Source organism: Sinohyriopsis cumingii, chromosome 7 (assembly GCF_028554795.1).
Source record: "Sinohyriopsis cumingii isolate HCF-2022 chromosome 7, ASM2855479v2, whole genome shotgun sequence".
Classification (NCBI taxonomy): Eukaryota; Metazoa; Mollusca; class Bivalvia; order Unionida; family Unionidae; genus Sinohyriopsis; species Sinohyriopsis cumingii.
The window spans coordinates 70,065,212-70,080,196 of NC_142967.1; the positions used below are offsets into that span (position 1 = coordinate 70,065,212).

Here is a 14,985-nt window from a genome sequence, read left to right on the forward strand (position 1 = left end):
TGATGAGTTGTCAGGTTGGGTCAATGCATTTTTTCTAAGAATTTCTAGAACTGGAGGATGGTGGATCTATCATGGATGAGAGTTTTACATTATGGAAAAAGTAAGCTCAAAAGTACTGACAGGAATGTATTACTGATATTAAAACTCTGTTTAGTGCATTTTGACTAACTTCAACATGTTTCCATCAACAATTTTCAACCAAATGTGTAAATACATAACCGGTACTATCTTACTAAAAGTATTTCTTTCAAAAAAGATTTATGTGCAAGAATAACTATAAGACAATAATGAATCACAACCATGTAAATGACAATTAATAACAGAGTCGTAATAAAACTCCATTACATTAAAAAAAAAAAAAAACATGAAACTCCATACAATCATCCTCTTTGATGCCACTGGTACAATAGAACCTGTCTTGGAAGACCAACTCTACTGCACGAGTCAATCAAAAGAATTGACCCTACAATGTACAAAAAAGTTATGTCTATTTCGTTTATAATAGCAACGTGCTGAAACCATCTATGATATTCTTTGAGAAACTCAAACATATAAAATCTGTAAACAAAACTACTATCTTATGTTTGAGTTAACATGTTTAGAAGATACCTGCAAGTGCATTGCAAAAACTCTGGTGTTTGACCTTGAACCTGATATCACAGATATTCAACCTATAATCATATGCCAAGTTTGGTTAAATCTTTAAAATATGTTTTAGAAAACAAATCTCAAAGTTACTGAAGGGGTCTCATTTAAGGCTTTCTTTATATACATCAACAAAGTTCATTAAGTAGGTAGTTATAATTTGGCAGCCATGCTGGAGGTCAGGTCAGACTCAGGATTTTCATTTTAGTACACATCATCTTTTAATAAAAACCCTATGTAGAGAAAACCATCCATTCTGGAGTAGTGACAAGATTTTCAAGATGGCTACAATAGTGGTTATACTGAGTGTCTAAGGGGTACCATTTTCATTTAGGCCCAACTAGACATCATAAGACTTTTAGTGAAAAACCCCATGTTACTATAGCCATTAGTTAAGGAGAAGTAGCAAAAAATCGAAGAGGCATTGCAAGAAGTTTTTTTAGGGAGAACCCAATGATAATATGACCATCAGTTCAGAATTGTGATTCATAAGATTTTCAAGCTGGTCATTGTGGTGGCTATACTGACTGTTTGAGTGGTATGTCCAATGCACTCCATTTCATTTGGGATCAGCTGACATTACAAAACTTTTGGTGAAATCGCCTTGTTGGTAACCACCATCCATTCCATAAGAGCATAGACAAGAATTCAAAGATGGATGCCATAGAAGACACTGACTGTCAGATCGGCTTCTTCTTTTTAATGAAGGATCACAAGACCACCCAATCAGTAGTGATAACAAGTTAAGGAATGGCCAATGGTAGCTATATTAGATGTTCAAGTGCCACAAGGAAGATGGCCACTGGTAGCTATATTAGATGTTCAAGTGCCCCTCTTCTAATTTAAGATCAAGCAGACATCACAAGAAGCCCAATAGTGAAATCCCATGTCAATCTGACCATCCATTTTGAAAGATTAGCAATACTATAGTTATGATACATCTGAGGGGCAATATTTTCAATCAACTAGACTTAAGAAGTTGTTTAACGACCTTCAATTTCAATATGACCATCCTTTCAGAAAGAGTAGCAATAACGATATTTTCAATATGGCCACAATGGAAGCCATACTAGATATCAGTTCAGCACCATTTTGTTTTTTTCATTTTGGACCAACCAGATGTCATACAAAGTCTTTTAGTAAAAAAAACCTGTATCAATATGACCATCCCAATAGTAGCAATAAGATTTGCATGATGTCTGCCATGGTGGCCATTAGATGCATGAAGGGCAATATTACCATTTAGGATCAACTAGACCTTGGGATGAATGTATTTAATGTAAATCCTCATGGTAAATGTAGGAGTAGGAGTTGTAATAATCTTGTGCTATGACTAGTAGAGCAAAAAATCATGCACCCTTAAGACAGGCGATCTTTCATAACAGGTCAGAACACCATATATCATTGAATCTATGCACATTCAAAACATGGTCTCTCAAAGCAGTGATATTTCAAGACAGGTTTTACTGTAATGTGTGTGTGTGTGTCTGTGTGTGCGTGTATATTACTAAAAGTCCAATACCTAGGAAAATGTGCCAACTCCCTAAACCAATGCCTGTTTCACTTTACTCCCTGCATGGTTCGATCAGGCTAATGGTAAAGTTTACCTAACTGTGCTGTTGCAACATAAATACACAGACTAGCAGTCACCACTTGCTTTCCCAAGATTTTTAGTGCATCACAGGAAATGAAACAAGTGCTTTCACTAATCCAAGATAGAGTTTTCCCAGCAAGGACAGCACACATAATAATCTATTTTAGACTGGGTGCTTTTTACATTCAGATACCTCAGAGAGGTGTATGTCACACACTCTAATTTTAACTGACAGGTTAAAGAGTATGGTGCCTTGGTCAGAGGCAATACAAGAAGGGTCACATTAACCCTAGTTATGGACTTCTAACTACACTGAATCATCACAAATGTAGGTATAATCAACCATGGAACAATAACCTCTCACAAAAGGAACACATACCTGAACATGCTCAAGTCAACATTAGAACTGTGAAAGAAAAAAGCAAGGCACTTTATATATGAAGACTATATAAATATCTAAAGCAGGCTATATTAGAACAAGGAAGAAAAGAAAGACAAAAACAGTACAGCAAAAATGTGCTGGAGATATATGGCAAATAGCTCAGACATGTTAACTGACTGACTTGACAGAACAGGATTTTTCATATTCTGATCTTTTAATGTTTATATTCTACTCTATTTCCATCTTTTATAACAATTGTTTTTATAAAAAAAAAACTCTCCAAACTGCAACTACCAACCACATGGTAAAGTCATTAGTGTCGTCTAATTACCATAATTATTCACACATGTCAAGGCACACTGCCATCTGCACATACCCTGATTTCTGTCGCATAATGCACTGGCAGATCTCGGCCTATTCATTTTGTTAGGAATAATCAGAACAAAAAACATTGCCGCATTAGACATTGGCAGATCAGGGACTTTTTTTTGCAACTGGATAAGTATATATGTTGTGTTAATTTACTTTCCCAGATGCATGATGTCTATGGTGTTTGATGAAAGTAGATATAACATTTGGATTACAACAGATTATGGTTAGACGAAATAAGTGCGAACACAAAAACTCAAAGAAGTAAAGCTTGATAAAGGGAGAGTCCAACAAATAACAAATTATGATGCCTCTGGGTGACCAGGAAAATAATGAGGTACTTTAGCTTAAATTCAACAGCTACAGAGAGAGGGTATTTTACAATAAAACTAATTTTCCTTCTTTCTCATTATTAGCCATGTATAATTACTATCCTTTCTGAACTTTGTTTTCTATTTAAATTTGAAACAAATAAATAACCACTGATAATATCCAGTAGTAGCCAAAGGGCTAGATGAATTAAATATACAGTAGCCCAGACCCAGCATTCTGGCAGCCCCTGGGGTCTGCATGCAATATTATCATACCTTACAAAGGAGCAAAGGCCAAATGCTGGTGGTTATCCACCAGGAAAAGAGGCACTCTGTGTTTTAAATCAGAATTCATTTTGAACATTATCAAAAGATGTTTTTTGTAGTTTTTTATGGTCTTTTTTTTAAAAGAAAGACCAAAAGCAAAGTAGAAATACATACTAAAAGTGAAAGATTTACAACAAATATAAGCTGGTTTGAAAAATATTGTTTGCATCAATTTGAACTCAAAAGCTGCACATCAAATATATAACTCTTTTAAAAAATGTATAGATAATTCACATCATGAATCTCAATATAACAACTACTACCTAACCATGATGACACTATATGTCCAAAATATGGGCAATATCTGTAACATTTAGTACATTTTAAACAATAAGGGATTCTGTAGCAAATTCCAAAACATGATACAAGTTCATTCTATTGCACTTAAGATAACCATTACTATTCATGGCAGGAAACTAATGGTTGTAATTTTCGGTATGAAGAAAATGGGATGCTGGTAAAATTTATGAACATGGGAAGCTGGTGCATTTCAAGAAAAAAGAACATCATGTATGTAGAATGGACACCATATAATAATTAAATGAAATGAAAAAATGATTGGTATTGTATATAAACATCTTAAACAGTTCTGGAAATATTTAATATCGATGAACACTTTGCACTATTTAATTTGAACAAAAAGACATACCTTTGTCATAAGGTATCCAAGAACAAATATGTGTCCTAGCCAAACCAAAATGTGTGTGTGTGTGTGATTTGGATTTTTAACGTAGCTATAAAAAAATTTCAGTCATATCGCTACGATGTCTGCAGCGTGGCGTGGCAGTTTATAGTGATGTCTAGCACTGAGGCATCATGCCGCAGACATGTGGCATGATGTCCAACCCAGTCACATTATCCTGACACCAGGATGACCAGTCCTAACACTAACCTCAATGTTGAGCACCAAGCAAGGCAGCTGTTAGTACCATTTTTAAAAGTCTTTGGTATGACTTGGCTGGCAAACCAAAATGTAAAACAGGTTTTGTGTGCATATCTATCTATCTATATATATATATAGTAGTCTCCCGCTTGAACGGCCCCAACTTGGCCAGCAGCCATCCACTCTTCTTATGGCCAGAATCCCTTGACACTGACGAGTTTGTATTCAAAAGTACCCCTCTAACACAACCAGCATATTAATACAAAAATGTAAAATGTTCCCCTATGTGCGGCCACTTTTTTCTTCATATGTATCCAGAACCAATAAATAATTCATATCATGAAGTAAGGTAAGCAATCAGATTATCTCTATCGCCAATGCATGTCTCACAATGTCAAGTTTCCGTTATTGAAAGAAGTGTTGACTAAAGTGCATATAACAGTAAGATTAATATTATATCATTATTTATAAAAGCCAATGTTTACAGGAAATGGGCTTAACAATGTTATAATAAGAGTTTTGGGCTTCACACATCTGTCGAGTTCTTCTCTTTGATGACTATAACCAGACATAACTGTCAAGATCATAACAGGGTCAGCATAGGCTAAAAACAGATTTTGTGCATGAACACACACACACAAAAAATAACCTTGACCTTGAACAAAACAGGGTACCAGACAAAGACGGAAAAATCACATGACAACACATTATCGCTTCCTTCCACTTGACAAAACTTTCATCTACATAATTAAATCGCATACAGTTAGCAACAACTGAAAAAATCATTACCAAACATTAACATGTCCTCACATAAATGGAGACATATTATTTTAGAAGAAAGCTGGTTATTCTACTCAACGACATCGGGTAAGGTGGGGAAGGGGGACCTGCTGAACAATTTTATGTAGAAAAGACTCGAATAAAGCAATTTTATATTGAAAAGACTGGAATAAACGTCGTAACCGATAAGGAGGTTATTCAGCAGCAGTGGGAAAATGAAGCAAATGGAAAGTCAATTACATATGTACCAAGATTCAAATGATGTTTTTGAATGGTTTTGCAATGTGCATGACAACAATACCCACTCGCACATCACACTTATGCCAAGAATACGAACTATTAATGTAGATTCAGCTGAAAAAAGTCTATTATTATAACAAGAACAACCTTATAATAATTAATGTTTCTTTTAAATTAAGATATTAAATGAAGATATTAAGTGCCTTTAAGTATGTAGCTTTCTTACTATGTATTTTACATATAATTCTCACAAAAAATTTAGTCCCTCTCTGAAAAGGCCACTTTCCTGGTGTAGAAGGGGTGGCCGCATAAGAGGGGGGCCATTATATATATATATATATATATATATATATATATATATATATATATATATATATATATATATATATATATATATACACACACACACACGCACACACACACACACTGGTGTGTGTCTGCGTGCACATACACTCATACTGAAAAAGATAAGGGCTTCAGTGAAACATCACATTATAAAAATGTACAAAGACCTCTTCAGTAAATCCAACTGTGTCCATGTCCCTTCCCATCCCAAGTGTGTATTAATATTATTATTATTATCATGGGAAAATGTTCATTAATTCATGTTAATTAAAAGAATATAAAACTCTAAGTATGAATATTATGAGGATCGTTTTGCAACAATGTTGCAAAATGGAACAAATCAGAAATACCATAGAACAGGTGCTAGAAAATACTACTACAAAATCAATAAATAATAATGGTGAAAAAAGTTTACTCCCATAATTGGTATCACCAAGTTACAGCCCTTTTAAATAGCCATATTACGAAATGTTGCAAAACATTCACATTTCCTCTATAAGGTATACATACATATACAATACAGTCAACACTTGTTACAACAACATCATCATGATGAAATATTCAGGTACTGATGGGAAGCTGATTGGAACAAAAGTGTTCAATGCTAAATGTTTTGCTTGTAATGGAATATTTTTACTTCCAACTGATGGTAATTTACCAGTAACAAACAAGCTTATTACCTTTATAAAAGTACATTTCTTTGCAGCAACATTTGAAGAAGCTCCATCCCTCACATACAGTTACCTACCAACAGCAAACAACTAGGTCACTGGAACAAGATATGACTGTAATTAGTAATAAATATAAAGGAGACCAAACTGCATGTAATTCAAAACTTTTATGAACAATGTTAGGTTCATGCCACCCAAAAGAGTTGTTTTTCAAGGAGTTTTCAAAGACCTCCACTAGTTTTCAAGGAGTTTTATTTTTACAAACCCTCCAAATTATCATCATTATCACTGCATAAACCAGAAGCAACTAATCAGCATGCAACAATTTTAAAGGGATGCTACTCTGTCTGGTAAAATTAAGTAATGAGCCATTTGCTCCACTTAATTTTATCCCATTTTATTTATCTATTATATTGATAAACTAAGTAAATAACAAAAATTCTTAATTAAAAAAGTGATTTTTTAAAATAACTTTTGTTTTCTTTCAAATAAATTCAAAGAGATCTGGGAAAACTTAATAAGTTATTCAATTAATTCTAGGACTTTGAAAGAATAAAACCAACTTTTCAAATTTTAAGCCGTTTCTATGGCAACTCCACAAATTCAAGGATTTTTCAAGATTAGATGAACTGTATTATAAAAAAAGAACTTATTGCCATTTCAGTGCCCAATTATTAGTCCATCTGAAGTGGCCAAGTTTCTGGATTTATGACTTCTTTTACCTAAAAAAAGAATGTCCATTTGAAAGCTTGTTTACAAAAACCTGTCTAATAAGTTGTGTGATGTCCAATTCATAATACTCAATCTCTATTTTAGGGATTGACCATTTAACTCGGTAGGTGGGGGGCTTGGGAACTTTTGGGGGGAAAAATGCTCAGCTCCAAAATTGCTGATTTGTAGAAAAAAAGGACTAATTATATCCATTATATTAGTCGAAATGAAAACATTCTTAGCTGACAGAAAATCTCAGCTCCCCTCCCCGTTTTAAAGACCATTCCTTTAGAGCCAATACTTATTTTTTAAAAATCTTTTAAAACAGTATTACATATGACATATTTGTATTTCTAAAACATTTCTATATAAAATGTTACAATTATAAATAAAAGTACCATTCCTTACAGTTCAGATCTAAAGATCAAAATTAAATAAATTAAAAAGTAAACATTATCTGACTAGATTCTTTAAAACAAACAAAAAAAAATACACTTAGATTCACAAAATAAATTAACAAAAACTGAGACACTAAACCTAACAATGAAATTTATGGTTAAGCCAATATTCTCTATACCATCCCATCTTCATATTTAAATTCTGGACTCAGATTCAGTAAATTTCTAAAAAAGGTCCCATTGAGATTTTTTAATGATCTTTGCGATACTTCTGAAAATAGTAGGGCTTTTGTTAGAGGTAGAAAGAGCAAAAAGGATGATAAAAATGATTCCATTTAAGAATTGTACACCTTGGAATCTTTCCACAGTGATAAAAAAAGAAAAGCTGAGGTAAACTTCAGGATAGAGACCAGATTTAAGTTCTTTATGTATGCTACTTTTTCTTCAATGAAAATCATTACTGACAAATGAACAATAAGAAAGACGTTAAAAACTCCCAATATGAGGAGTAAATTTGCACAGTTATGTGAGGCTTCATTGCACTACTGCAAACAATAACTGACTAGATTTACATGTATTCACATAACTTGGTTCTAAGCTTGCATACTAGAGACCTACAGTATATTTTGGTTCCTGGTATGTTTGGTTGCTTTTTAACTACACTTTCAACACATTATTGGTTACATCATAAAAAGGAAACAGGAGCTAAGTGCCTTTCCCCAGGCTATATTGAGGCTACTGACCCAGGCTGGTCAGAACAGGTATCAAACCCAGAACCTTTTGGATATTAGTGTGATGCTCTATTAACCCAGTTATTAGAGCTGAAACAAATAATACATAATCCAAACTTTTTGAAAGTATTCAAATTTCTGAATACATATCAATGTTAATAATGGTTGGTCTCAAATCCTTCCACTTTCTTTACTTTGCTATTTATTGGCCCTCCCCCACCCCAAGCATTGAAAACAATGTGAACTCAAAGAAATCTAATAAATTTTTTTACCTGTTCTGTTAAATGTGGGTCCAAACTCAACAATTTATCTGGAGAGGTGATTTGCTAACCATCAAAACTATGGACATGTGGACAATTTTAAGTGAATTACATTCAGACAAGGTGATTGCAGGTCTTTGGAGTTTGTCAAGTTATCTGGATATGCCCAATGGAAATGACTATTTGATGGACAATAAAATGGAAGTTTCTGCATTTTGCATTATGACCTTTTGACCCCTGGTTCACTGTCTTGGTGTGGATGAGCATAGGGGATGGGTTAGGGCGAATTAGCAGTGAAAAGGGTGTGTATGTGTATTCTAAAGTCAAGCCATTAAAGTTGTTTTTATTGATATTCATATTTATTTTGTATCATTTTTATTAAAATACTAAAAGATACTTTTTAGGGTCATGAGAAGATATAGAGGATGTTTGCTTGTACTGAATGAATAATGGATACTTACCACTAGAACAAGTGACAAAATTGCAAATCAAATTTCTTGATCATAATGTTGTTGATGACTGCTGACCACAGTGAAAAATAGTTTTTATGAATTATTTCTATTGAAAACTCCAATAATTTATGGACTAGCATAAAATAAAAACAGTGAATTCACTATTGTTTTGTGGGCTTTATGGATACTACAAACCAAGAATTTCAAGCCCCAATGAACAACATATCTTCTTCAGAAACAATTGGACCCATTCCTTAATCTATGTATTTAAGCATCAACTAAATATCTTGTTGTGAAGGCACAAAAATGAAAATCCCAACATAAATAAATGAATTCACAGTACTTAAATCATACTGTACAAGTAACTTTCCTAAAATCTGCAGTACATGCATATAAATAAAAGCTTAAAAAACAAAAAATACAGTTTCATCAATATAACAAAATCTATTTTCAATGTAAAAAATGCCTCCTTGTATAGGCAGTGAAAAAACAAAAATACAAATTCAATGTTTTGTAGACAGTGAATTTCTTAGCCTCCTTTCAATGCCAAAACCACATTTTATTTATTAAAAACCCCCAAGCTAATTGATGTACAAGAATCTGTCGCTGATGTGGCTTAAAGTACTGGAAGGTGGAAATGAAAAATTTTCTTGGGAAAAGGTATTAGTCTTGTTTTGAACTTTGTGCTGCAGTTTTCTGAGGAGTTCCGAGGCAGGAGTACTAAGAGCAAATCCAGAATCAAATATTCCCAAGGAAGCAGCATTGTCAAAGGCTGAGGGTGCAACAAAGTAGGGTGGAAGCCAGGATGGTCCAGGAAATGAGGTCTTTGGTGGTGAAACTGTGACAGATTCTGAAGCTGTGGAGAAATGTTCTTCAAACTTGTCCTCCAAAGAAACGGATGAATTGTTTGATGATTTTGACTTGGTAGAACTAGTGCCACTAGAATTAGAGGAGGAGGAGGAAGAGGACTGTTGCTTCTGCTGTTGTTCCTTGATCTTTTTCTGACGCAAAAGGTGGCGCTCTTTTACTTTATACTCCAGTGTGGAGTGGGGCACTCCAAAATAACTTCCTGCCCGATGCACACTCATCTCTCCCCTCTGAACTGCACGCACTGCCTCCACCAGCAACTGGCTGTTGTATTTTCGGTACTGTCCACGTTTTGGCCTGGTCTTTTTTCCTTGAGACTTGTGGAAATGTTTTGACTCTGTCCCCAGTTCTCTCCTGAACCTCTTAGCACTGGGACTGGAATGATTTGGAATAGAAAAGGCAGAGACTGACGTATCCTTGGAAGAATTGTACTCAGTGGAAATGACTGAATCTCCACTTGTCTGATCGTCAGAATCAGAGGAAGAAGCAAATTTTCCCCGCACTTTTTCTGATATGGATTTTGCTATGATATCTTTCAATGTGTCCCCTATTCTAGTATTCTCATACTTATCATAAATACTCTGATATGGTCTTTTGGGTGGCGTGTTCTCCACAGGAGTAGCTACCTGACCTTTGGCAGGACTGTAGGACGGCACAGTTATAGAAGAAGGCAATACACTTTGAGGTTCCTGCTTAATTTTAGTTGCAAGGTATGTGTCCTTAAATATATTAAAACTGTTTCCAAATGAAGAAAATGGCAGTGAAGATGTGAGCGGGGAGTGACAGGACACCTGTTCCGATTCTTCTAACTGAAAGGCCTTGAATTTTTCTTGCACCAGTGATTTTATTACTTTTACAATGAGAGGTAATTTGAAATGATGACTGCTAGCCTTTTCTTCATAATGGTCCATCGGTGCAGCTCTGATATTATGCTTGTAACGAATGTACTCCAGCTTTTTCATCCATTCAATGTCTTCTGGTTCCAAAACTTCTTCCCTAATTGGGCAGGTCATGGCTAAAGGCAGGATGTAAGGGAAGGTCGCCATGTGCAGAAGATCTGCAAGCTGAAGGGATTGCTCTGTGATTCCCTGAACATCACCTCCTTTTTCGGAGGAATCAAAGTCATTGGATAAGCTCAGTGGATCATCACACCCCATTTTGAAGATCTTATTTCGGAGAGTTGAGCGTGGGATACCATACAGCACAGCTGCTCTACGTGTCCCTAGCTTGCCACTACGAATGTCACTCACTGCTGCACTGAGCTCCTCATCTGTATAAGCCTTCTTTCCATTCACTGAGCTATCTTTCTTATTTTTACTGAAAAGAAAAAGAAAAAGAATCAAGTTGCTTAAAAGAAACATAAGATACAGACTCATTCACCAGGACAGTCTCCTGGAACACTCATTTTCCTTCATTTTTGAGATATTTGTCCAATTACAATAAATAAAAGAAATTCTCCATTCACTTCAGGGAGATTTCCAGGTTTTCTCAAGGCAGGGGGAGAAGAGAGTGTCCCTGATAATAAGGCAGGTATATGAAGGCACTGTAGTGAAAATGGCTCATTAACCCTTTACCTAATAGAGCATAGTGACAAAGTGCAGCACCCTATAAACAGAATGCATGTTACCTAGTCGACCACATACGCATAGCCTGCCTGTGAACTGTTAAGCAATGTAGTGTATGTTATGTTTAACAGCAATTTAACCATTTTATATTTTTGGTAAACATCTATTATATGTGGAACAATTTATGAGTGAAGTCCAATTGTTATAGCTGTGTAATTATTTATCACGGAAGAATTTGTTATGTGCTTTAAAATCTGGATAGAACTCGTTCATCGTCATGTCAGTGAGGCCGTGTGACCAACCACAGCTGCCATTTCTCATACTTGAAATTTACAAGTTTTTCGTCTGTGTCTACGTCACTAAGTCATCTGAATTTGATAATTTATAAAAACTAATTGCTGCCTACATCAATATCAGAGCCTTTACCTAGGTTACTGAATCTTTCATAGTTGTGATTCTAATCGTGAAAAATTTGTATGTACTGAATGAAATCCGCGACCGCCATTTTGGAGAGTGGAGATTACGACCGAGTTACTTTGTTGTTGTAGGTTTAACGCCATTTTTCAGCACACGATAGGCTATACATGGCGGCCAGTATTAATGGTGGAGGAAGAACCCGGGAAAAACCCGGAAAGAACCACCGACCCTCAAGAAGCTACTGGCAAGCTTTCTCACATACCCACATTGGCTGAATCTTAGACTCGAACCGCCGCAGACAGAGGTGAGATGGCAGTGATCCGTAACGAAGAGCGCTTTAGACCACTCGGGGGCCCCCCCAGTTACTTTAAATAGCAGATATTGACCAGTACATAAACAGTGACCATGTGATCTGACGTAGTTGTCATTCGCAGAAATGAATGTAGTATCTAATAAGGGGTTTTCCCCGAAGGTGGCACTACGAAAATTGTCTTAAAATGACTGATGTTTACAGCCGACGTCAAAAGGCGTTTCGATGCGACTTTTGTAGAGGCGTCAAAAGGCGCTTCGATGTGACTTTTGTAGAGGCGTCCAAAGACGGTTGCATGAGGTAAAGGGTTAAGGATCAGATCTTCTCTAGTCAACCTAGCAAAAATGAATATCAACCTCTGCTTGAAAATTATTAACTTACGATAAACTGGCATCTCATCCTAGAGAAGTCATGCACTCCTAGATATTTTATACCATGGAAACTAAATGTATGAGCCACCAGAAGGTTCTGCTCAACTCACAATCATAACCACTGGCAATTCAGTCCTAATTAACCAACCCCTACTTCTCCCCAGTGTGACTCTGACCTTTAATTCTTTGGTCTTGGAACATTTCTAGGAATATTTCATAATTCTAAGTGGTAGAGAACTCTGCTAAGTTCTATGACAAGAGAACAATGAAATCTGTCAATATGGCATCTTTATAACAGTGAAAACAAAGCTGATGCTGGAAGGATGGTACAAAGATGACTACCACTGTGGACATGAGGTGCTGAATAGGCCTGATGTGTCTTGCATGTCATAAGAAGTGAGTAATAAAGGCAAACTTTTTTTTGCCTTGGGATGTTTCATTTTCAACATCACTCTGGGAAATCCTATACGGTTATTTTGCATAATTAAGCATACAAGTGGAACAACCCTGTTCATTTTAAGTTAGATAAATCAAAGATGGGCATTGAAGAAACAAATTATTTCTCTTTGTTGCCTTGAATGAGAATGTTTAAACCATCTTTATTAAAAAGTACTGGCTAGTTTACATTCATTGAAATCAGATTGTACTTCTTGTATAAAATGCTAAATGTGATTTATATCTGTAGATAAAATACTGAAGTCAAGAATGGTGTGAGAGCTCGATTCAGTGAATCCAACAAGACACTGTGATTCTGGGAAGGATGAGCCATTTGTGAAGTGAGCAAAGTCCACCAAAACTAAATTTCAAAACTCTACATTAATGGAGTTTGACTTTGTGAAGGGTAACTATGGGGAAGCAATTTATACTTGCACATGCATTAAAACTTGAAAGAACCAATGCTTTAGGATACCACCTGTCTTGCAAGACATTAATGTTTTGGTAAAAAGGGTGGTCTTTCAAGACAGGTTCTACTGTACAACAAACACCATATCAATGTCAGTCGCTCTGGAGCGTATGACATCTGTCCATAAACTAACACCACCAACACCAAGGCTTATACAAAGAGATCATTTGCAATGCTGAGAAATATTCCACAAAATCTTCAGGAAAGTTTGCGTAACAGAATGACCCTGTCTCTAATGAGTGAACACTTATGACACATGCATCAACTTCAGAATCTCCAATGAACGACAAGGGGCATACATCAATATACAGTGGTTCCTTGACTTACGAGTTTAATTCGTTCCGTGATGGAGCTCGTAACTCAAATTACTCATATGTCAAATCAATTTTCCCCACTGAAATGAATTGAAATGCTATTAATCCGTTCCGGATCCCCAAAAAACACCACAATTTTTTTGTTACATGTTTTTAAATAAGAAAAATGTACTTATAAATAATGAATATTGTATAAAAACACAATGCAATAGAATGTACTGCAATAAACTGGTTTTATTAAGTATAATGTACAGCATTTACCTTGGAGATCAGACGACTTGAAGATGCTGATGGAGGTGGAGGAGAAAGGCTGAAGTGAATACAGTAACTGAATTTTATTCGCTGATTTTTGCCCTTTTCGCCATGCTTTCCTCACTTTCATCTGCAGGGGTTTTCCATAAAAACCTGTCCAATGAGGTCTGTTTCATCCTCCCTTTCAGAATGTTTCTGAAATGAGTTAGGCAAGTGTCATTAAATAGCTCCGTTGCACGCCCAGTTGCAACTTTTTCTGGGTGTTTCTTTTGAATAAAGTCTGAAAGTTTCTCCCACATTCCCAACATTTCCTTTATCTCACTTGTAGAGATGACCTCCTCTGCATCACCTATTTCCTGCAAAACCTCCGTGTGCTGCTGCATCTGTAGCTCCTTTAGCTCCTCCGTTGTCAGTTCCTCAGAGTGCTCCTCGATGAGCTCGTTGATGTCACCTTCATCCATGTCCAGGCCCATGGACTTGCCGAGGGATACAATCTCCTCGACCACTGCCACTTCGGGTTTGAGTCTTTCAAAGTCCGTTTCAGACACAACCTCAGGCCACAGCTTCTTCCATGCAGAGGTCAAGGTCCTCTTTGTAACACCCTGCCAGGCCATATCAATAATTCTGAGGCAAATCACGATGTTATAGTGGTCCTTCCAGAACTCTCGAAGGGTGAGGTTTGTGCTCTCCGTCACCTCAAAGCAGCGGCGGAACAGGTGCTTGGTGAAGAGCTTCTTGAAATTTGAAATCACCTGCTGGTCCATGGGCTGCAGGATAGGGGTGGTGTTGGGTGGAAGGTAGAGAACCTTTATAAACTTGAACTCTTCGAGGATGTCATCTTCGAGGTTAGGTGGGTGAGCAGGTGCATTGTCTAGGATGAGAAGGG

At 36.1% G+C, this 14,985-nt stretch overlaps 1 protein-coding gene across 2 annotated transcripts in view; it reads right to left on the reverse strand.

Annotated features, from left to right (window-relative positions):
* Positions 1-14,985, reverse strand: part of LOC149795472 (uroporphyrinogen-III synthase-like) — a 223,329-nt gene that overhangs the window by 172,169 nt on the left and 36,175 nt on the right. Inside the window, exon 6 of one of the 2 annotated variants that reach the window (XM_089965264.1) lies at positions 5,990-11,283. The exons of the other annotated variant lie outside the window; for it this stretch is intronic. Within the exon in view, the coding sequence (XP_089821390.1) occupies positions 9,681-11,283 (1,603 nt within the window). The 3' untranslated portion in view covers positions 5,990-9,680. Of the gene's footprint in view, positions 1-5,989; positions 11,284-14,985 lie in introns of those variants that run through there. 2 annotated transcript variants of the gene reach the window in all.